At 41.2% G+C, this 24,603-nt stretch overlaps 1 protein-coding gene across 3 annotated transcripts in view; it reads left to right on the forward strand.

Moving 5' to 3' along the window:
- The first annotated feature begins 114 nt into the window (after positions 1-114).
- Positions 115-24,603, forward strand: part of ATPAF1 (ATP synthase mitochondrial F1 complex assembly factor 1) — a 30,547-nt gene continuing 6,058 nt past the window's right edge. Inside the window, exons 1-9 of one of the 3 annotated variants that reach the window (XM_038558141.1) lie at positions 115-428; positions 3,442-3,550; positions 8,015-8,065; positions 8,676-8,738; positions 11,413-11,463; positions 12,617-12,664; positions 17,506-17,601; positions 19,497-19,604; positions 23,687-23,885. In XM_038558141.1, the coding sequence (XP_038414069.1) occupies positions 115-428; positions 3,442-3,550; positions 8,015-8,065; positions 8,676-8,738; positions 11,413-11,463; positions 12,617-12,664; positions 17,506-17,601; positions 19,497-19,604; positions 23,687-23,833 (987 nt within the window). In that variant the 3' untranslated portion in view covers positions 23,834-23,885. Of the gene's footprint in view, positions 429-860; positions 1,075-3,441; positions 3,551-8,014; positions 8,066-8,675; positions 8,739-11,412; positions 11,464-12,616; positions 12,665-17,505; positions 17,602-19,496; positions 19,605-23,686; positions 23,886-24,603 lie in introns of those variants that run through there. The other 2 variants (XM_038558140.1, XM_038558142.1) reach the window with 2 other exon arrangements.

The raw sequence follows: 24,603 nt of genomic DNA on the forward strand, positions 1-24,603 counted from the left end.
CCAGGGGCGGACGGCGCGCGGCGGCCGCTGCATCCGGGCGGGGGGCGGGGCCCCGGAACCCTGCGCGCGCGGAACCTCGGGGCCGGAGCGCGGGCGCGGCGGACCCGGAGCGCGATGGAGCAGGCGCGCGAGCAAGCTGAGGCCGCCGCGCCCGCGGACGAGGAGGCGGGGGAGGCGGCGGCAATGGCGGCCGTGGCGGCGGCGGCGGCTGGCACGGGCCCGGCCGTGCTGCAGGTGGCCGGGCGGTACCGGGGCCTGTGCGCCGTGCGCAGCCGCGCCCTGGGCCTGGGGCTCGTGTCCGCCGCGCAGCTGCGCGTGTTCCCGGTGCGCCGCGGCTCGGGCCGGGCCGACGGCGGCGGGGTCGGGGCGGAGCTCGAGGCCAACCCCTTCTACGACCGCTACCGGGACAAGATCCAGCAGCTGCGCAGGTGCGGGCGGCGGGCGGGCGGGAAGGGAAGGGAAGGGGCCGCCGCGTCCGACGCCTGCGGCGCTTCGGGGACCCCGTGCGGCCCGGTGCCGGCCCCGGAGGGGAGCTGCCCGCGCGGAGGAGCGGCGTGGCCGGCTGACGTCGCGCTGCGGCTCGGCCCTCGGCGTCCCTGCGGGGCCCAGGCTCCCGCCCTGCCCCGCGCCCTGCCCCGCGCCCTGCCCCGCGCCCTGCCCGCGCCCAAGTTCTCCAGGCGCCGCGGCGGGATCCTGCGTCAGCCCGGATGGAACCGCCGTTTCCAGGACACCTGCCCTGCTTGTAGAATGGGAGCGTGAAGCCTTCCATAGCGGGGCGCGACTTAGGCGGGGTCGCGTGCTGAGCCCCTGAGGCCTGGCCGGGAGCTCCGCTTCCAGGCCTCAGGCCGCAGCCCCGACTGCAGGGAAGGAAGCTGGGGGAGGGAGCAGGGCTCCCGGACTACTGGGCTCACAGTTGGACCGGCCCTTGAACCCTGTCTTTAAGAGGAGGAAACAGAGTCCGAGACCTGCCAGAGGCCGCAGGGCTGCTTGGGATTCATCTGATTTGGGATCCAGGGTTCCTTACACTACCCCTCAGCTTCCAGATAAAAGGACTTCGAGATCCCGAGGCTCGAGGTGGGCGGGTGTAAGGGGGCCCAGGGAGGGTCTGAAGAGTGGAGGTGGACAGAGCTGAAGGAGTGAAAGGGGATTAGAGGGGCCTGGGCGAGAATCTGGCAAGTAGGCGGGCAGCTGTCTTAGGAAGAAAACCGGGAACTGTGCCCTGTAACTTTGAGTTTTGTCTCCTCCCTACTTCCATGGCCTTCATTTACTCCTCCATCATCTTCTGGACTGTTGCAGTCGTCCCCTAGCGAGCCTGCCCCACTTCACCCCAGTCCATCTCACTGCTGCCGTGGTGATCTTTCTTACCTTTCTGAAAAATGTCAGTAAAGGCATGATCGTTTTTTGCGCTCTTTCCAGCAGTATTCAAATACACTCAAGGATTTCCTTCTTGAAAGCCTTTTCTTGACCTACATTACCCTCCAGGCTTTTCTTCCCTTTCACAGGCAGGCATCTTAGGAGAATTGTCTACTCAGACTCTGAATACTTCCCATTCGCTCTTACTCATGAGCCAATGAATGGAATGTTTTACTCCTCCACCAGATCATTCCCATCAATATTTACACATACTCTTATCTTCTAAAGAGTGAGCTTTCCAAAGCACCCTCACTGACTAGATAATGTCCATCTTCCTTAGTTTCCATACAAGGTTCTTAATCCTGCAGAGTCTGTCAGTCTCTCTATATTCACTAAAACCTGGGCTCTTGGAGCACCAGCCACAAGTTTGGTGTGAACCAACAGTGGGATAAGGCTATGTGCCCTGTTGACCCCTTAAGCCTAGTAACTGGATTTTTGCGTCATACTTTGCACCAGTGAATTGGGAGTATTTGATCTACCTGTAGACCTATTGTATCTAGAGTATGGACAAACTGGAGGGTGTCCAGAGAGCAGCTTTATAGTGAGGAAATATTCACAAATCACGTATATGAAGAGAGGCCAAAAGAACTAAGGACATTTGACCTAGAGAAAAATTTAGGGGGCGACAAGAGCAATTTTCAAGTACTCAGATGAAAGGGATTATACATTTTTTCTTGTCCTGAGTGTGAAGATATGATTGGATAGATTTAGGCTCAGAACATTTTTAATGATAAAAGATGTCCAAGGTAGGAATGCACAGACATTGGCCACTCCTCACTCTGTCCACTCACCATGGCAGGCCCAGGTGTGGCTGTGGATGCTTGCAGCACTAATCCTGGTCCTAGCGTTTACAGCCCTAGTGGAGCAGGTGCCACACCCCACGGGACAGGATCCCTGGAGTGACTTTGCACTGAGTGGGTGGCCTGCAACGGAGGGGAGGAAGATCTGCCCATGTAATGGCATGAAGGGAGTAGTGCTTGATGTCACCTCTGGAACTGAGTTTTATGGAAGAGGGGCTCCATACGATGCCTAGATCAGGAAGCAGTCCACCAGAGAAGTGATCAGGATGTCCTTGGATCCTGCAGACCTATGACACTACAGGTCTCATGGAGCTGTAATCCCTGTTTGATGTCTTCCCCAAAGTGTACAGGGCCAAATATCACATTGAAGAATTCTTAAGTATGGCAGCCCAACTACACGTTAGGCTTGAAGACCAGCTTCATTTTAACATAAAGGACAAGCTCTGGTAATTCATCTGCCGGAGCAAATTCTTTGGAGAGAGAGTTAGGGAGAAACTCAGGTGCTAAATCTTATCCTACAGAATTCACTGTTTATTTTATTTTTTTTTAAGATTTTATTTATTTATTCAAAGACACAGAGAGAGAGGCAGAGACACAGGCAGAGGGAGAAGCAGGCTCCATGCAGGGAGCCCGACGTGGGACTCGATCCGGGGTCTCCAGGATCATACCCCAGGCTGCAGGCAGCGCCAAACCGCTGCGCCACCAGGGCTGCCCCAGAATTCACTGTTTTTAAAGCCTCTAAATCATCTGGATCTGGATTAACAGATGTTGAACCTCTGAATGGGGTGAAGATGTCTAAGAGCTAGATGTGTTCAAGTTAAAGCTTGACACCTAGTAGGAATGCTATTGGATTCCTGCTTGAGTAGGATGAGCAAGCAAGATAACTTCAAAGTCCCCTTCCCATCTTGAGGATTTGAATTCCAAGGACCCAGAGTATAAGTACCTGAGGGGCCAAGCTCTGCATCACTCTAGGAAATAACCTGCAAGAGAAGAACGTTATACAGGCCCCTTGAAGATTAATAGTAAATAACTGAATTTCCTTGTCCAGTTTCTTGATCTGGAAGATCAAAGGATCAAATCCTTTGCTATTGAATGCCTGTGTCTTCTCTCTCTCTCTCTCTCTCTCTCTCTCTCTCTCTTTCTCTCTCTGGAGGTGGAACATGATGCTTTGTTATTTCCAAATTCAAAATGTCCCAAGTGGTTTCACTTTTGGTTTACCTTTAATCAGGTCTGACCCAGCTGCTTTTGAATCCCGACTGGAAAAGCGCATTGAGTTTCGGAAGCAGCCAGTGGGACACTCAAAGCAAGGTGACTTTATCAGATGTGTAGAACAGAAGGTAAGACCCTCTTTGTGTTTATTGGCTCACCAGTGTACTGCATCCCCATCCCTCAACCCTATCCTGGGAGTGGACTCACTGATGGGCCAGCTGGATGAACTGAACGTAGCCTCTCTCTACACAGCTCAGTCTCCATCCATAAATGGTATCCTGCTTTTTCTGGCCAGGTACTGTAATCATGGTAGAGATCTAGAGGGATGAAAAAGGCAATCCAAGCTCCAGGGGGGTGCAGTAGGTCAAGGCAAAGCACACATGGCAGTGGGTTCTAGGGATAAGGGGAAAAAAAGTGCTTAATAGCTACTCTTACCCTTAGACAAGAATCAGAGCTGGGGAAAAGCATGGTGCTTTTTTTTGGTACAGTGCTTTTCAAACTTTTTGATCATGATACACAGTAAGAAATGTATTTTACACTGCAGTTCAGTACACACAATTGTATATGACTGTAGCTGAAGCAGAGTTTTTATAAAACAATGCTTTTACTACATGCAATGCACTTTTTTTCCCTTAAAAATCTTTGGCCACAATCCAGTAAATTGATTTCACAATCTATAATTTGAAAAATACTTAGTATTGGTTAGTACACATTTGTTCTGGTACACAGAACGAATTGGAGTGGGAGAGGCTAAAACCAGGAAGTATATGTAATAATCCAGGTATGGGCAGTTTGGGCCTGAAATAACATACAGTGGAAAATTGGGATTCTGCACTATGTTTTAGAAAGAGAGGTGTCTATTTAATTTGGACAGTAAGTTTTTTTTGCCTTGAGTATTCTAAATTTAAGTGTATCCACTCAATTTAAAAAAAAAAAAAGAGTACCCACTCAATCTTTTAATAACTGATTAAGTTCATTAGAACAAAAGCAAGTCACTTAATTTGGGGAGCAAATTCAACCTCCTATGACAAACATAGTTTAGAACTTTATGTGAACAAACAAGCCTCTACTACAAATATTTTAATAAATGTAATTTCCTATAATAAACATTTATAGTGCCAATGTTATAATCAGTGGCTCTTGGAAGTATTACTGTATTACAAACTTTCAGTATGACATGGGAAAGCCTTTTGCCCCCTTTTGTAAACAGACTTAGCAATTCAACTTCATAATGATAAGATGTAAACATAAATCAAGATGTAACTTAAATTATGGCAACTCTTGGGTAAATAATGACTTACTGTGTTTCTTACCTAGATAGAAGGCTGCTAATGACTCCATTTGCAAAGCCTTTTCATTACTCTGAGTCATTGGCTCCCTACCACATGAGCCTTTCTTATAAAAAAATTTCTTAATTCTCCATTTTGTACCCTCAAGTGAAAAGTAGACAATGTAACCCACTAGTACACATAATTTCAGGGGGGAAAGAAATCAATATAATGCCCTAGCTGTAATATAAAGGAAAGAACTTTTAGGTGTTTTTTTTTTTTAAGATTTCTTTATTTATTTACTAGAAAGAACACTAGCACTGGTGGGACAGGTCCAGATGGAGAGGGAGAGGCAGATTCCCCACTGAGCAGGGAACCCCATGCAGGATCGGATCCCAGGACCCTGAAAGAGAGTGCGTGCACTTGAGTGCACATGAGAATGGAGGGAGGGGCAGAGGAAGAGAATCTTTTTTTTTTTTTTTTTTAATTTTATTTATTCATGAACGACACAGAGAGAGAGAGAGGCAGAGACACAGGCAGAGGGAGAAGCAGGCTCTATGCAGGAAGCCCGAGGTGGGACTTGATCATGCCCTGAGCCAAAGGCAGACACTCAACCGCTGAGCCACCCAGGCGTCCCCAGAGGAAGAGAATCTTCAAGCAGATTCCCTGCTGAGTGCGGAGGGTTGATGTGGAGCTCCATCTCAGGACCCATGAGGTCATGATCTGAGCTGAAACCAAGAGTTAGATGCTTAACCAACTGAGCTACCCAGATGCCCCAAGGAAAGAACTTTTTAATAAAATACTTATTTTGTAGATGATATGAGTGAAATTTCTCTATAAGTGAAATTTTTATAAGTGAACTTTAATATATAAAGTTCTTGAGCACAACTATTCTGTGAAACCTAATGCAGTCATCAGAGGCTCTCTCACCTATATGTGAAATTATCGTAAATACATAGACAGCAAATGCTGACTGGTTTTAGGGGTGTTGTGTTATTACTTTTAAAAATGGTTTGGCGCCTGCCTTTGACCCGGGGCGCGATCCTGGAGACCCAGGATCGAATCCCACGTCGGGCTCCCGGTGCATGGAGCCTGCTTCTCCCTCTGCCTGCCTGTGTCTCTGCCTCTCTCTCTCTCTCTCTGTGACTATCATAAATTTAAAAAAAAAAAAAAAAGTGCCTAAACCGGGACAGGATGCTTGAGTAGCTCAGTGGTTGAGCCTTGAGCCTTTGGCTCAGGTCGTGATCCCAGGGTCGTGGGATCGAGTCCCACATTGGGTTCCCTGCAGGGAGCCTGTTTCTCCCTCTGCCTGTGTCTTTGCCTTTCTTTGTGTCTCATGAATAAATAAATAAAATATTTTTAAAAAATTAAAAATAAGAAAAATTAAAATTCCTAAACCATGAGCAGTGTTGTCAGTGCTCCTCATGAGATTCCACAATGTGCAACCTTCTTTTAAGTTATATAGTAGTTGCATTTCTAAAAAACCTCAGTGTTTGGGGCACCTGGGTGACTCAGTGGTTGACATCTGCCTTTGGCTCAGGTTGTGATCCCAGGGTCCTGGGATCGAGTTTTGCATCAGGCTCCCCACAGGCAGTCTACTTCTCCCTCTGTCTGTGTCTCTGCTTCTCTGTGTCTCTTATGAATAAATAAATAAAATCTTTTTAAAAACGTAATAAAAAATATAAATTAAAAACTCAATGTTTATTAAAGCCATATTTTAAAAAAAAGAAAAGAAAGGGAAAGCAAAACAGAGTTAGAATGTAAACCCAGATAACTTGAAAAGGTTTTTCAATTACAAGGACATCTGGCCAGACACTGAAAAGTTGTGCAGGGTGGGGTAAAATTCTTCATTATGTGGAATTCATTTTTAAGATTGTAGGTCCTGGTACCACTTCCCCTCCCATAAATACAGATGTCCTTATCTAGTCAACTCTTGTGGTAACAGAAAAGTTGGTTCACACAGATTTCCAAAGTATCTGGAGGGAAGTAGTACCCATTTAAATGTCTTATTAAGTGCTCTTGAGACTTTTGGCACATACTTTCAACTATAATTTTAATTATTATAGTTCATTGGTTTTAAAGCCCACTTTTTTTTTTTTTTTTGCATTTTAACATTTCCAGAGTTGTCTTAAAATTAATGTGAAATGAAGATATTTTGTTTTATTATTTAATTGGCATAATTTTCTGATACATAAAATAATGTTGCTTCTTAAGTAGTGTCTTAGGTCAAAATAAAATGCAATAAGCTTATACTTGGAGCTTAAATTTATTTGTATAAGCACAAATGGGAATAAAGAATGGATTGGAGGGACATTGTGGGAAAAGAATACACCGGGCTTAGAGATTAAAAGGTGAAGGCAGCTATGCAAATGGAGAGTTTCATTTGTTTTATTTTCACAATGCACCTGAAGGTGAGTGATATGAAAATGAAATCAATTTTCTTTTTTCTGCAAAGTTTATGTGTGAAGGACAGACTGCATTAGGATGCTGCCACTACATAGGGATATGACCAAAAAGACGAGGGTATATCCAACAGATTTTTCTACACCAGACTTTTGTCTAATGTATAGGTACCAATTCTGTGGGCATCATTTAGGAAAAGTTTCGATTCCTTAAGGCACAGAATAACGAAAGACAGGACTTTATATGGGCAAGTTTTTCAGTCTCAGAATCCCAGCTGTAGATTGTACTTCTCTGGAAAGGCTTGGACTTGAACTGAGAAATTGAATGAAAGACTTAGAACAACCCATCCCTACTGTCAGAAACCTCATAATAGAATTTCCTGGCTGTGGCCTTTATCAGAGATAGTGGCCTAGAGGAAGAAATAATCACTAATTAGATAGAGGGAATATTAAGAGTAAGTTGAAAAGACTCTAGTCTGGTGAGGATGCCTTCCATCAGAAGTGTGTCACAGGTGAGAAGCAGCCTTCGAAAATTCATTTTTCCATTGCTCACCTCCTTTGTGGCACAACATTGAGCAGATCAGAGAGCAGAGCACAGAAAACCCTCATTCTGGAAGGATGTAGCAGGCCTCACTCTGGGAAGGAGTACTTCATATCCATAGTGGCAGGTATAGAATGGACTCTCAATACCAGTATATGGTAGTTACTAACAAATCTTCTGTCATCTGTATCTCAAAAGCTGAGTCATAGAAAAGTCTCACAAACAATAACTCCTAGAACAGTGTGTGTACAGTTACTGTATAGGATGGAGAAAAGTGAGTTTTCAAGTGTCAAGTTACTAAATGAGATATTACACACATGTAGTGGTCTTTTTCTTATGAGTAAGGTATGGATAAATATCCTGTCTCATCATGTATTTCAGACAGACACCTTGGGGAAACAGCCTGTGAGCAGAGGATTCACTAAGGACAAGGTAGGTTGAAAGATGAAAGATCTAAGTCTGAAGTCAGAACATCTGTAACAAGAGACTGCATATTTGAACATATTTACTGTGGTTCAGTGATTTTGTGATTTTTTTTCCAACTGTGGAGATGAGAAATATTTCTAAACATTTTTATGTCCTTGTTACAACCTCTAGCATATTATGTGTCCTGGGGGTGCTAGAGGAAATATGAACGAAATCCTAGTGATATACCTCCTTCCTATAGGAAGTAGTTTTAAAAGATCAAAGCATGTTTACTCATTTAATTTGCAAATAAGGAGCCACCCCTAGTAGAATAGCAATTAAAGGTGACAATCAGATTTTCTCCTCTTACCAGCTACAAAGTGCTGTAGTGCTCATTAGTGAGGATAAAACATTTGGAAAGTACTTACAGATATGCCCCAGGAATAGCACTGTAAAAACCTGCCTGAGTTTAGGGGTTTACTTCTCTGAGCACGCAGGTTTTCTTCTACACATTCTGTACTTATTGAAGATCTGCTCCACTGTCCTGACCTATTGCTTCCCACAAGGCTTACAGATAGTTAAGCTGTTTTATTTTTTTTAATTGTGGATATTAATTGCCTTTTATTTTCTCATTCAGACTCTCAGTTCAATCTTTAACATTGAGATGGTAAAAGACAAAACCGCAGAAGAAATAAGACAGGTAATGAATGAAAATGGGTTGGCACACTTTGTGAAAATGTGTGCTCTTTGAGCCAGATCTGAAAGTAGAAAGGAGTGTACACTTCTTGACACCTCTTTCTAGCCAAAATGAAAGGTGGCCATAGAAAGCAAAAGTGATACGTTAGATGAAATGTGATGGCATAAGAAAGCTTGTCCTTCTTGATTTTACTCCTATATGGCTAATCAACTCACATTACCCCTTTCTGTTTCATTCCTGTTGCCCAGATCTTATTTAAAATCATCAGTATTGCGTTCCTGGCTTACTATATGGCCTGTCTAAATAGGTTTCCCTGCTCCTCCACCTCTCATAGTCTTACTAGCTGAATCTTCTTAAAGTTCTGCTTTCATTATGGGAAAGCATAGTGTATTGGTTAAGAACACAGACTCTAGAGTCAGGCCACCAGTTTTAAGTCCTAGCTCTGCCACTTACTAAGTGAATGACTTTGATAAGCTAGTTAACCTCTCTGGGCCTTCATTTCCCTATCTGCAGAGTGGAGATAACTATAGTACTTATCTCATAGAGTTATTTGGGGAATTAAGTGAGCTCATACTTGTAAAACATATAGAACCATGCCTGGCACAGAGTAAAGTACTGCATTTGTGTTTTTAAGTAAATGAATAAAAATAAACACTATGTCAGTGACCTGCTTGCAAATATTCAGTGACTTCCTGTATTCCTTTGCTTGCCGTGCAGAGTCCTCTTATTATGGGACCTGCTTCAGGAAGCTTTCTGGATACCTTCCTTCTAAGTACTCATAATCTATCCTACCTCCTTAGTCATTCCATACACCTTGCATTGCTATTTAATTTTAATTTCTATGATTCTTCTTTCTCTAATTAGGCTATAATAAACTATTTATTGACATTCCTTGTAATTCCATGAAGTATTTTAGGTATATTGAGGAAAAAATAATAAGAAAAGCAGTAGACTATGTGTCAGGTACTGAGTGCTTCATATGCACTATTGCATTAAATTCTCATAACTACCTGGAAGTGTAGGTGCTATTATTTCCAATTTACAAGTGAAGAAACTATGGTTTAAAGAGATTAAGTAACATAAGGGTAGAGCTGGGACTCAAACCCATGTCTGTTTGACTCTGCATCCTATTTCCTGGTGGGAAGTTGTGCCAATTGCCATGAGTTTCCTTTGGGTGCTGTTTTTTGTTTCAACAAAAGCATTTATTGAATACCTACTAAATGTCAAGTTGTATGCCAGACACAGAAATAAATGAGAGAATCCCCTACTCTCAAGAATTTTTAGCCTAGTAGAAGGACAAACACAAAAACAGATGAGAATAGCACAGGGTTCTAACTTGTGTTAATAGAGGCTTATGCAAAGTCTCTAGGAGACCTCAAACTATGTTCTCGGGAAGAGATGCCAATAGAAAGTGGACACCAAGCATGTCCTTTAGGGGAGAGAGAAGCCAGGCCCAGGATGCTTGAGCATATAAATATCATTCAGGCCTATAATTTTAGACACAAATTTGTGTTCATTATAATTTTGAGTAACCAATGTCAGTTATGTTAGGAAACATTTGTCTGTCTTACAAATTTCGGTGTTGATCATGAACTATCTATCAATATAAATTAAATAAAAATAGCAAGATATGATCTCCTTAAAATGAAAAGACAGTGTCTGACATGCAAAAAAAAAAAAAAGGGCAAAGGAACCTTTGGCTGTATTGACAGTGGTCAGGTCCTGGGAGGTAATAGTTCTGTATCCTGTGTTAGTTAGATCTTACTTTGATTGGTATCTTCAGTTAGGGGGCCCTCCATTCTTAATGAAAATAGTGACAAAGCAAAGCATCTCTAAAGGAGGGTGGCCTCCTTCAAAAGCTCACTCAGGTGTCACTTTGGCTGTGATGCTTTCCCCAACTTCTCTGCCTTTGCTAATGCTGTCATTCTCTGCTTAGAATGTGTGTCTTCTATCCTTCCTGTTTTCTTCCCAGCCTCCTTGTTCACCTGGCTAACTCCTAATCATTCCTCACAATATTGCTCAAGTATTCCCCTCCTCTGGCACTCATTACCTAACTTGGATTAAGTGCCTTTTTGTTGCCCTCAGAGTACCTTGGCTCTGGTTTGCATTGTAATTCTGTTGTATTAAGCACAAACATATTATTTCACCTAGTTTTCACAATAATCCTCTCAGGTTGATATTATTGCTATTTTACTGATGGTTATATTGGTGTTATTTAGTGATTTTCAATAATTTGTCCTAAGTAGCATGACCAGCAGATGATTGGACCTGGGATTTCCATCCAGGTCTACCTGAGTCCAGAAACTCGGTTCTGAATGACTGATGCCCTGGCTGTCTGAGAAGCCCACAGTTGGCTGGGGAATACTGGTTTTGCAAAGGAAAAGAGAAGATATGAGAACGTGTCTGTTACATACAGGCACATCTTGAGGGAACTGATTAACAAGGCCATGAAATCTATTTGAAAGGAATTTGTTATTAAGAGTTACAGTTTAATCATCTAGCAAGCAGATGGTATTAAATATTTTTGTAACATATATTAGTAATAAAAGTATTATGTTGGGTTTTCTTCCTTGTTACCAATAGCATGTTACTCTGAGCAATGAAAGCTGTCACCATTTCTTGGCATAGGTTGCAAAGATTATCCACATGTCACAGACACCCTCTCTTTTTTGTACAGATTTGGCAGCAGTATTTTGCAGCAAAAGATACAGTCTACGCAGTTATTCCTGTAAGTAGTTTGGAGGGGAAAATGAAAGTGTTATAGCATGAAGGTCAGCGATCTAACCTTAGCGGGCAGTTGCCTTTACTTTTTCTATGTTTATTGCCTCTCGAGAACTTACATTTATAGCTCTGAGGGTTTTTATTATGCCCTAAGCACCAAATATTGGAAACTCCATATGGTATATTTATGGCTCTTGTTTTCCGTCTTTCTGGTTTAGAAATGTCTCTTTGACTCAAGTCTCTGACAAGGGAGCATGGTATAAGCTCATGTTGCTGAGCAATTTCCAAATGTGTTTTACTTCTTTTTGGTGTTTTCCAACCATAGTGTTGGAATTTCAGACAGGGACCCTAACATAGCTTTTTTCCCCTTTCATCTGTAAATGGCCTATTACTGAGCTGACTTAGAGCCTCCTCTAGGCTTTTTCTGGCATTTCCCATTAGCAAGTGGCATTTTCTTTATTTTCTCCCTTCTTGAAATTGCTGTCTTGGAGATAGTCACTGGCCACTGCTTGGCCATTGAGGTTTATGACTAGGAAGGGGTGCTGCTGGCTTCTTCTACTTTAACGTCCTTACACTAACTTTTGCATAAAGCATTTTATCAGCTAGTTCTGTAATTGCTCTTCTTCCCTGAAGAGGAAGTCATTTAGGTTAAATTTACATCAAGCACTGAGTTTACATGTATGAGTTTGAGATTAAGGAGGAAAACTTAGAGACAAAAAGGTAAAGTCGGGTCTTTTGTTTGCTCTAAGAGTGTTGCTACCCCACCTTTTACACACACAGACTGTTGTTCAAGAGTTCAACGACCAAAGGATCTGCACTTTCTGTGATATTTGAGATCTCTAATACTGACTCATTGTTTAAACAGGCCTTCTTGGCTCTCCCTCAGACAGCCTCAGGGACCTGAAGTCTCTGACACTTGGCAGAGTCCCTTGCCGAATTTGGAGCATTTGTAGTATCCACTCTTCACATGTAATTCTGACCTTGAGCAGCCAAACATATATCCAGTTTTTCTCTTTATCGTAAGAGGGATTTGTAAATGATAGAACTTAAGAGATCTTTTTAGTTGTATTTTACTTCTAGAATTCAGTCTTGGTGAATTTAAATATGATTGCAGCCTTATATTTTCTTGGTTTTGAATTTAATTATTTTCTAACCTACAGGAAGAGAAGTTTGACCTGATCTGGACCCGGGCTCAGTCCTGTCCAACAGTAAGTTTCCAGTGACCAGATGAGGATTGCTTATCAGTGCTGGCAAACAAGGATGTTTTCTAGCCTATCCCTTCATACTCCATACTATCTCATGTTATAGTGCTCTGCTTATTTAACCAAGATGCTCACGTGTTAACTGTACTGATAAGAGGTTTTCAGCTGTAAGGAGTCATGTGGGTTTGTCACAGTAAGTATCTCAGGATCTCTAGCTCCCTGGCATGGTGCAGCCCCTTTCTGATTTGGATCTCTGTCATTATAAGTGAACATGGGAGGCAACACCTGAGCCCATAACATTTTCACCCTCCTTCAAGCTTCTGTTTTATTGCCAGTTTCTTTTCCATTTTGGCCTTGCTATTCTGCTTGTGTGTGCCTAAGGAATTATGAGCTTGTTGGAGTCCTGCACTGCCAGAAGACCTAAGGGAAAGGGAATTGATGAGGTGGACCAGCTAGCTGACTTGGTGTCAGTAATAATTTCTAGGATTTTTCAAAAAGATTTTCCAAACATCGCTGAGAGAAAATTAAAAGCATCTAAGTAAATGGAGAGATGGGCTATGATCATGGATTGAATGACTTGGTATTGTCATCATTTCTCCCCAAGTTGATTTCTATAGAGAAATATCCCAATCAAAATCACAGTAGGCTTTTTTTTTTTCTTTAAAGAAATTGACAAGCCAATTAAAAAAGAATTGTTTGGATATCCTAAGGACCTAGAATAACAAAACAAGTTTTGTTTTTTGGGCATTTTTGCTTTTGTTTTTGAACAGCAAAGCAAGGTTTATTGAGTGATAGTGAAGCAAAGTTAAGTGAGTGATAATACGAAGCTCCCAAAGAGGAAGGAGACCCACGAGGGTTGTCCTAAAGCAGTTTTGAAAAATGAACAGTTAGAGGACTTACATTTCATGATTTCAAGGCTTATTTTAAAGGCTTATTTTAAAACTACAGTAATAGGGCAGCCTGGGTGGCTCAACAGTTTAGCACTGCCTTCAGCCCAGGGCAGAATCCTGGAGACCCAGGATCAAGTCCCGTGTCGGGCTCTCTGCATGGAGCCTACTTCTCCCTCTGCCTGTGTCTCTGCCTCTCTCTGTGTCTCTCTCATGAATAAATAAATAAAATCTTTATTTTTTAAAATAAAATATTTAGGGATCCCTGGGTGGCGCAGCAGTTTGGCGCCTGCCTTTGGCCCAGGGCGCGGTCCTGAATATCCGGGATCGAATCCCACGTCAGGCTCCCGGTGCATGGAGCCTGCTTCTCCCTCTGCCTGTGTCTCTGCCTCTCTCTCTCTCTCACTGTGTGCCTATCATAAATAAATAAAAAGTTTAAAAAAAATAAATTAAATAAAATAAAATATTTAAAAAATAAAACTACAATAATGAAGACAATATGATTGTGTCATATAGATCAATAGAACAGAACAGAGAATCCAAAAATAGACCAACATGGTCGGTCAGTTATTTGTTACCAAAGGTGCCAAGGTAATTAAATGGGGAAAGGATAATCTCTTCAGTTGAGATATCTATATGTAAAAAATGAACCTCTACTCTTACCTCACGCTGTATCCAAAAATTAACTCAAAATAGATCCTAGATGTAAATGTAACTTTTAGAAAAAACAATCTTGGGCAGCCCTAGTGGCGCAGCGGTTTAGCGCCGCCTGCAGCCCAGGGCATGATCCTGGTGACCCTGGATCGAGTCCCACGTCGGGCTCTCTGCGTGGAGCCTGCTTCTCCCCCTGCCTGTGTCTCTGCCTCTCTGTGTTTCTATGAATAAATAAATAAAATCTTTAAAAAAAAAAAAAAGAAAAAGAAAAAACAATCAGGTTGAATGTTAATGATCTTGGGTTTCGCAAAGATTTCTCAAGTATGTCACAAAAAACACAAACTGTAAAAGAAAAAATCAAAATCAGTAAATTAGATTTCATCCAAATTAAGCTTTTCTATTTGTATTCTCATGTTTATAGCAGCATTAGTCACAATAGCCAAAAGATGGAAGCAACCCAAGTATCCATGAATAGAGGAATAGATAAACAAATTGTGGTATTTACACCTAATAGAGTATTCAGCCCTAAAAAAGAAGAAAATTCTGACAGATGCTACAACATGGATGAACCTTGAAGACATTATACTAAGTGAAATAAGCCAGCCACAAAAGGACAAAACTGCATGATCCCACTTACATATCTAGAATAGGTTTAAGTACCTAGAATAGCCAAATTCATGGACAGAAAGTAGAACGATGGTTGCTAGGGGATGGAGAAATGAGGGAATGAGGAGTTATTTTTTAATGGACATGGAGTTTCAGTTTCAGAAGATTAAAAAAGTTTTGGAGATGGATGGTGGCGATGGTTGCACAACAGTGTGAATGTACTTAACGTCACTGGATTGTACATTTAAAAATAGTTAAAATAATAACTTTTATGCATATTTTACCACAATAAATAAAAAATAAAACTTTCTACTTTTCAAAAAACGTTATAAGGGATCCCTGGGTGGCGCAGCGGTTTGACGCCTGCCTTTGGCCCAGGGCGCGATCCTGGAGACCCGGGATCGAATCCCACATCAGGCTCCCGGTACATGGAGCCTGCTTCTCCCTCTGCCTGTGTCTCTGCCTCTCTCTCTCTCTCTCTGTGACTATCATAAATAAATAAAAATTTAAAAAAAAATTTTTAAAAAAAGTTATAAAAATGAAAAGACAACGCACAGACTGGGAGAAGATATTTGCAAGACACACATTGATAAGTGACTTATATCTAGACTATATTAAAAACTCTTACAATTTAAGGAGATAGGCAACCCAATTAAAAAATGGGCAAAAGGGACGCCTGGGTGGCTCAGAGGTTGAGCATCTTCCTTTGGCTCAGGGCATGATCCTGGAGTTCTGGGATCGAGTCCCACATAGGGCTCCCTGCATGGAGCCTGCTTCTCCCTCTGCCTATGTCTCTGCCTCTCTCTCTGTGTCTCTCATGAATAAATAAATAAAATATTTTTAAAAAGGAGGGGGGGAACGCCTGGGTGTCTCAGTGGTTGGGTGGCTGCCTTCAGCTCAGGCCATGATCCCAGGATCCGGGATCGAGTTCCACATCAGTCTCCTGCGAAGAGCCTGCTTCTCCCTCTGCCTATATCTCTGCCTCTCACTCTGTATCTCTCATGAATAAATAAATAAATCTTAAAAAAAAAATGGGCAAAAGATTCAGACAAATCACCAATTAAGTGGAATGGCAGATAAGCACCTGAAAAGATGCTCAATAATATTAGTCATAATGTGAATTACAAGTTAAAACCATGATGAGATACCACTAAAATGACTAGAGTTAAACAGACTGGCGTAGTGCTGGAATAAGTGCTGGTGAAGGTATGGAATAACTAGAACTCCCACATACTGCTGACATAATAATGTAAAACAGTATAAGCACTTTAGAAAACAACACAAGTTTCTTTAAAAGTTAAGCATATGCCTGCCATACTACCCAGTTATTCTACTCCCTAGATGTTTTCCCAAGAATTGAAAGCATATGTTCAGACAACACAACTGTTCATAGTGGCTTTATTTGTAATAACCAAATAAAAGATATCTATCACAGGTAAATAAAGATATTATGGGGGGAGAGGAGATTTTGTGTACAGAAACATATACAGTGGAATAATATTCAGCAATAAGAAGCAATAATCTATTGATACATGCAACAACATGGATAGATCACAAAACAATTACACTAAATGAAAGAAATCATACCAAAAAGAAGTATAGCTTCTTTGGCTCCATTTATACAAACTTCTAGAAAATGCACCGTGACTAGGAGTGACAAAATCAATTCAGTTTTCTGTTAGCTAGTCACTGAGGTCATGTCATCTGAGAAAAATAAAATAGAGCCTGAGTGGTTGGCCATAAGGAGATAGTTCCATGACTAACACATACCAGACTGATGATGCTTTGTTTTGTCCTGACACCATTCTCTTCACCACTCATTCCCAAACATCTTAAGCATAAAACTAATCATTTCTTCGTGTTTACAACCATCCTTCAGTATCAGCCTCGGATGATAGAATAGGAAATGATTATAATTGGAACAGAAGTTAACTCAGTGGCATTAGAAAGTTTAGAAATTGAAAAACTCAAATGTTCATCAATAGAAGAATAGATAAATTGTGGTAAATTTCTATAGTAGCTTTCCATACAACAATAAAAATTAATGAATTAGAGTTATACTTATCAACTTAGATAAATCTCAAAAGTATAATGTGAAGTGAAAACAAGTTGCAAAATGGACATATAGCTTGATAAGATTTACGTTTTTAATCTTGTAGTATTTGTGGTTTATGGATATGTGTATGTGCATGCACACTTAAAGTATAAAAACCCAAAACAGACACCAAATGCAGGATATATGTTACTCTGGGATGAGATTAGAATAGGTTACAGAGAAAGCTTCTATTGGATCACTAGTGCTTTCTTTCTTAGGTGGGATGGAAAATATATGAGTTAAATTATCACTTAGGAATTTCATAATTTAAAAAAATATTTAGGGATCCCTGGGTGGCGCAGCGGTTTGGCGCCTGCCTTTGGCCCAGGGCGTGATCCTGGAGACCCGGGATCGACTCCCACGTCGGGCTCCCGGTGCATGGAGCCTGCTTCTCCCTCTGCCTATGTCTCTGCCTCTCTTTCTCTCTCTGTGTGACTATCATAAATAAATAAAAAAATTTAAAAAAAAAAAAAAAAAAAAAAAAAAATAAAAAAATATTTAAAAACCAGACAGATAAAAAAATGGAGTAAATGATACAGGCAGTTGGACATGGAGCAAATGATTGTATTTATTCATCTGTCTACTCATGTATTTGTTTCTCACAGTTTCTATGTGCACTACCAAGAAGGGAAGGTTATGAGTTCTTTGTAGGACAGTGGACGGGTACTGAACTCCACTTCACTGCACTTATAAATATTCAGGTAGGTGGCTTGTGCTCATTCCCGAGAAAAAAGAGGCTGCTCTTCTGTGGGACCGTGAGCCCTTGCTGAGGCTTGAGGACACAGAGTATCTACTAACTCCCAGCAGTATTTGCTTTGGCGTTGATCGATTTGTATATTGGGCTAGCTTTCTAGGCCCTACTCAATACCTATAAATTGGAAAAGACCCCAAAATATATTCTGTGACTACATCTGGTACCTCCTGTTTCTTCCCCAGACCTCTATAACATTTACTGCTTATGCCCCACTTAACTAACATGAGTCAGTTATGATGGTTATCTTTTTAACCCTAAGGTAGGCTCCATGTCTTCCTTGTATTTTATGAACGGAGTCAGCACTTTCCAAGATGCTAGATGCATAGTTTCCATTCCATAGATGTTTTGTTTGCTTTCTTTCTTTTCCTTTTCTTTTATTCCCAAATATTGGATTAAGAAGTTCAGTCCAAAGCATTTGAAGCTCTTAAAAATGAAGTCAATATTTTAAATCAGATCATAACTAGATCATAACTTTAAATCATCATAGAATGTCATAGATTGACATTTCATGTTTAGAGGCCAAATCTGCCCAAAAAACAAGCATGTGTTACCATGGCTTTGAAGGTGAGGGTAAAGGAAGTGCAAAATAGAATGAGAATTTGTTCATGACTATATCCCATGTGCTTGTATCCTAAAATTGTACTATACCTTAAAAAAAGAGGGAGGAATAGGATAGAAAAAAAAAGCAGAATGAGGGGGCAGTTTTTACTTTGATTGGATGCATTATAAAAGAACATTTATTAATATCTAGCATTTGATGTACTTACTATATGTCAAGTGCTTTATAAACATTATGTCATTGAATCCTCACAGATGTCCCATGAGATAGTTACTGTTATAATTTCTATTTCTAGAGAAGAGCATGGGCTCAGAAAACTTAGTTCCTAATGTAGAAGAGAGAGGTAATAGGTGGCCTAGCTGGATTTGATTGATTCCAAAGTCTGAACTGAGCCCTTATGCAGCTGCATTAGAGACAATGCTAGGACTTAGAAACCTGTGAGACAAGGTCCCTGCCCTCCTGAAGCTCATAGACAAGTATGGGAAGAAGATCCAGAAACATAATTATGATCAAAATGATCAGTATATTTGAAGTATATGGGGGAGAATTGAGAGGCTGAACCCTAGCAGTAGTTAGGTATTGATAATTAAAACGACCTTTGCTGAAATTTAGAGATGAAACTCCGAGATCTTTTTTGAATGTGTAGTTCTTTCCTCCTATACTATATGAGGACTTTCACTTTGAACCCAGCCTCTTTTCCTAGTCTGGACTGAGGTCTGGTAACCACTGCCCTGTCCATTCTTCATGAAATTATGATGTTCCCATTCTTCTTTTCCCCCCTATCTCCCACCCAGATTATATTTTAAAACTGCACATTACAAATCTGGCCCATGTGCAAACTCTCCAGCTATTTGCTACAGCTTAAAAGAGCTCAGTCTTCAGAGCCAGCCAAGGGGAGTAGATTTCAACTGTGAAATGCACTAGTCCATAAAAGTGGCAATTACACAGGCATATTGCTTTCTTTAGAACTTGATTTGGTAGCTGCTTGTGCCATTTTGTTTTTAAATATATGGCCATGATGAAGGATTCACTGCCTACTGTAAACATTTTCTGGGAAAAATGCCAAACCTTTTTCAATTGAAGACACAAATAACACTGTGCAAACTGTCAGTTTCACTGTGCCTTGGCAAGCCTGACCATCCCCCACCTACCAATCCTCTGACTCACTAGCCACCCAAGGGGCTGTTAAGAGCCTGAATTTCCTCTAGACTCTCTATTGCTCTGAAATTGCAGTTTTGTGTGGTGGTACCTTATTGAGCCTTGATAAGTGTTTCTTGTTACAGACCCGAGGGGATGCTGCAGCCAGCCAGCTGGTTTTATATCACTATCCTGAACTTAAGGAGGAAAAGGGCATAGTGCTGATGACAGCAGAAATGGATCCCACATTTCTGGTAAGAATTAATTTTTACCTCTTCGGATTTACCTGGTGGCCCTGAAGGTACTATTCTTTTGCCAAAGATCATGAGAGTAAAATCCCAGAGACCTATATGTACTTGTTTTGTAAAGTTGACAATGATTTTGTCTTGCACAAGCTCTTCCAAGTTGAAGGTAGTACAATCATTAACTCAGTCACTCATTCACAATTTTGAAGTCCAAAAGCTCTGAAAACAAAGTTTTCTCATAATTCATTTGGTCACAAGACCTTATCTGACTTGAACTTACTTTGTAGCTAAATCTTCATTGAAACTGATATAAAGGGGTGTCTGGGTGGCTCAGTTGGTTAAGCATCAGCCTTCAGCTCAGGTCATGATCCCAGGGTCCTGGGATCAAGTCCCATTTCGGGCTCCCTGCTCAGTGGAGAGCCTGCTTCTCCCTCTATCTCCCCTGCTCGTGCTCTCTCTGTCTCTCTCTCACTTACTCTCTTTCAAATAAATAAATAAAATCTTAAAGAAAGAAAGAAAGAAAGAAAGAAAGAAAGAAAGAAAGAAAGAAAGAAAGAAAGAAAGAAAGAGAAAGAAAGAAAGAAAAATAAACTGATATAAGGCCATTTGTAATCCTTATTAATCCCACTTGGTGTGGAATATTCATGCATTTTACTAAGGAAATATTAATGAGTTTGATTATGGGGAGTTACATAATAGATCTGTCGCCTTTCTAGAATACAGTAATTCTGACTCTGAAACACATCCGGTCCTAGGGGTTTCAAGTAAGAGACTATGAATAAGCAAGCAAATGGTTTCTTAAGCGTAAGGACGAGTTCAAAGTCCAGAATAGTTGTTAATCTTTTTTCTTCCTCCACACTGTTCACATGTACTACATTCATCATACGTAGTGATTTCTCTTCCTCCTTTTCTTTCTTTCTTTCTTTTTTTTTTAAGATTTTATTTATTTATTTATGAGAGATACGAGAGAGAGAGAGAGAGAGAAGCAGGCATAGGCAGAGGGAGAAGCAGGGTCCCTGCAGGGAGCCTGATGTGGGACTCGATCTCGAGACTCCAGGATCACGCCCTGGGCCGAAGGCAGGAGCAAAACCGCTGAGCCACCCAGGGATCCCCACCTTTTTTTTTTTTTTTTAAGATTTATTTATTTATTCATGAGAGAGTCACAGAGAAAGAGAGAGAGGCAGAGACAGAGGCTGAGGGAGAAGCAGGCTCTTCGAAGGGAGCCCAGTGCAGGACTCGATCCCGGATCCCAGGGTCATGCCCTGAGCCAGAGGCAGACACTCAATCCCTGAGCCACCCAGTCATCCCACTCTTCCTCCTTTTCCCATTCCCTGGTATAGAGCATTGACCATATGTCCATAGGTAATGATGTCCACTGTGTTTGTTCTCCCTGTATATCCAGGGCCAGGAACAGTGTTATGGTTATTATACAACTGGTTTGTCTAGACCTTGCTCGTTTCCGTCTCATTGTCTGGCAGGATTTAAGTTCAGGATGTCAAGATAGTGAACACTATAGTGCTTCTTCTCCAGAGAATCTTCATTACAGTACCCACTCCTTTTCTTCTCTCTCTTACCAGCTACTTACAGAGAGGGAAAAAACGACTGACTCTCAGCTAGTATCTCAAAGTAGCAGTAAGCCCCAAGTCTGGGACAGAATTGGAACTCTTCTTTCCACTATCACACTCAACTGGAAGTCACCAGAATCCTATCCAAGAGAATGGAATTGCTATTAACTGAGGTAGACAAGATTGCAGGAGGAACAGATTTGAGAAGAAGATCAGGAGCTTAATCTTGGGCATGTTAAATCTGAGATTCCTATTAGATAAGCAGTAGGCAGTTAGATGTATGAGCCTGGAGTTCAGGAGAGAGATAAATGTAGGAGCTGTCAGCAGACAGATTGTTATTTAAAACCATAAGACTAAAAAAAAACAAAACAAAAAAAACAAAACAAACAAACAAAAAAAAACATAAGACTAGGGGATCCCTGGGTGGCTCAGCGGTTTAGTGCTTGCCTTTGGCCCAGGGCATGATCCTGGAGTCCCGGGATGAGTCCCACATCGGGCTCCCTGCATGGAGCCACCTTCTCCCTCTGTCTACATCTCTGCCTCTCTCTCTGTGTGTCTCTCATGAATAAAGTCTTTAAAAAAATAAAAATTAAAAATTAAACCCATAAGACTAAATAAAAATCGCTAAGGAAGTAAATGAAGATAAAAAGAAAATAGGGGGCAGCCCCGGTGGTGCAGCAGTTTAGCACCGCCTGCAGCCCGAGGTGTGATCCTGGAGACCTGGGATCGAGTCCCGTGTCAGGCTCTCTGCATGGAGCCTGCTTCTCCCTCTGCCTGTGTCTCTGCCTCTCTCGCTCTGTGTCTCTATGAATAAATAAATAAAACCTTTAAAAAAATAAAAAATAAAAATGAATAAAAAGAAAATAAGTCTAAGAATAGCCTGGAGACCTGAGGAAGCATCAGCAAAGTAAATTAAAAAGGAATATTTAGTGAGGTAGAAGGAAAACTAGGACGATAAAATGCCCTGAAAGCTAAGATAAAATGTTTCAAGGAATTGGGAATGCTCAACTGGTCAAGTCTCACTTGCTGGTAGGGCAGATGAGATGAAGACTGAGAATTTGTTTACTAGATGTCACAACATGGAAGTCATTAGCGAGCTTTCTCAGGACAGTGTCAGAGAAGTGGTGGGACAAAAGCATCATTGGAGTACATTAAGAGAGGTTGGGAAGAAAACTTACAAAGAGTAAGCATAAACAAGTCTTACAAGGATATTTCTGTGAAAGGAAGGAGAGAATGGGGCAGTAGCTGGAGAGAGACAAGTAGGGACAAAAATGTTTTTTTGTTTTGTTTTAAATATGAGAGAAATAACATTATATTTGTATGCAGATGGAATGATTCAGTAGAGAGAGAAATACTGATAATGCAGGAGAAAGAGGAGAGAATTTTTGAAGTATTTTTGAATGGTTAAGCCTGGAAATGAGGGATCGATCTTTGCCAGAAATATAACAATAGGAGAGAAGCCAAAAATATAAGGACACAAATACAGTTTAAATAGATAGAGGTGAACTTCTTGTAGAAGTTCTCCAGATTGCTTAGTGAGAAGGCTGACTTTATCTTAGTGGAAGGCCATCAGCTGAGAGTGAAGATGGAGGAATAAGTGTTGGATAATTGAGTGGAATAGAAAGACAAGGTGTGAAATGATTTTCTAGGACAGAGTCAGCAAACCACGGCCTGGGACCAAATTCAATCCATTATCTGCTTTTAGAAAGCCCATGAGTTCTATATCTTTAAATGGTTGGAGGAGGAGAAGCAGAACTAAAGAAGAAGAATATTTCATGGCCTGTGTAGTGTTCAAAATTCAAGTTTCAATGTCTATAAATAAAGTTTTATTGGAACACAGCCATGCTTATTATTTACATATTATCTAAGGCTCTTTTAGGTCCACACCAGAGTTAACAAGTTGCAACAGAGACTACAGGGTTAGTAGAACCTAAAATATTTACTGTCCCTTTACAGAAAGTGTTTTCAACATGTCATCTAGGAAAATGGGAGAATGGCTATCTGGGTATAGGTGCAGAGAGGTGGGGGCTAAGATTTGGGTTTAACTGGGGTTATGGTTCAGTGAGTGGCCTAATGAAGTGAGTTGGGACCAGAAAATTAAAGGTGAGTGCAGAAGAATGCTGATAATTCCCAACCATGGAATGCAAGCTGGATAAATAGGAAAGTGAAAACATAAGGAAGGTTAGGGACCAGAAGAATTGTGAGTCCTAGGGGAGTTAAAGGATTTTTGAAGTTGTGAGTGAGCTTAAAAGATAGGAAATAGCTAGGGTGCCTGGATGGCTCCATTTGACTCTTTATCTCAGCTCAGGTCACTCATGATTTCAGGGTTGTGAATTCAAGCCCCAACTTTATTAATTAATTAATTAATTAATTAATTAATTTTTTAGAAAGATAGGAAATAAATAGACCAAGTATAGCTGTTTCAAATTGAGATTTGGAGGGATATAGTTACGAGTAATGACAAGGTTTAGGATTGGCCCAGAGGAAGGAGGGAGTAACACAGAAACTTTATTTTCTGATCTTCAGCAAAACCCAGCATCTAACTGTAATGAAAGTGGACTCTGGAGGTCACAGAAGGCCCTTCTGCTCTGGCATTTTTACCACCTTACTCTAGTGGTCTCAAACTGCTGCACAGGCCTCATCAATGTGAAAATTTGCTTCCTGGCCTTATAATATCGGACAACATACCAAACAACATACATTTGCCTTATAAAAATTAATTTGACTGTGAGTTTCTTCATTCTTAGAATAAATTCTAACTAGATATGTTAGAATTTATTGCAGGGGTACATGATTCAGAGATGGGAAACGTAGAAATGTAATTAATATATGATTCCTTGCTACTCATGCATGAATTTACACTTTGGCATAGTACTTCCAAATACACTAAAGCAAATGAATAGAAATATATAGAAACTAGAGGTTTCTTTTGAACTAATAACTTTATGTTTTTTTTTAATTTTTTTTTTATTTATGATAGTCACACACACACACACACAGAGAGAGAGAGAGAGAGAGAGAGAGAGAGGCAGAGACACAGGCAGAGAGAGAAGCAGGCTCCATGCACCGGGAGCCCGACGTGGGATTCGATCCCGGGTCTCCAGGATCGCGCCCTGGGCCAAAGGCAGGCGCCAAACCGCTGCGCCACCCAGGGATCCCTGAACTAATAACTTTAATGCTGAAATTTAGGAGAATATTTGAAAACCTTATGTGGTTCCACCTCTGTGTCAGTAGATGATTTCATTGGAATGCAGTCAGTGCTCAGAGTGCTAGGATGCTCTTGCAGGAGGTGTCCGTACCCCATAAAGAGGAAGAAGAGAGATTGTAAAGATGACACCTGGGCTGAATCTCAAAGACGAGCAGGAGTTTAGCCGGATAAAGAAAGGGAGGGGAAGAAGAATGTTCCAGACAGAGGGAATAGCAGAAGTACATGTTAAGAGACA

Source organism: Canis lupus, chromosome 15, assembly GCF_011100685.1.
Source record: "Canis lupus familiaris isolate Mischka breed German Shepherd chromosome 15, alternate assembly UU_Cfam_GSD_1.0, whole genome shotgun sequence".
Classification (NCBI taxonomy): domain Eukaryota; kingdom Metazoa; phylum Chordata; class Mammalia; order Carnivora; family Canidae; genus Canis; species Canis lupus.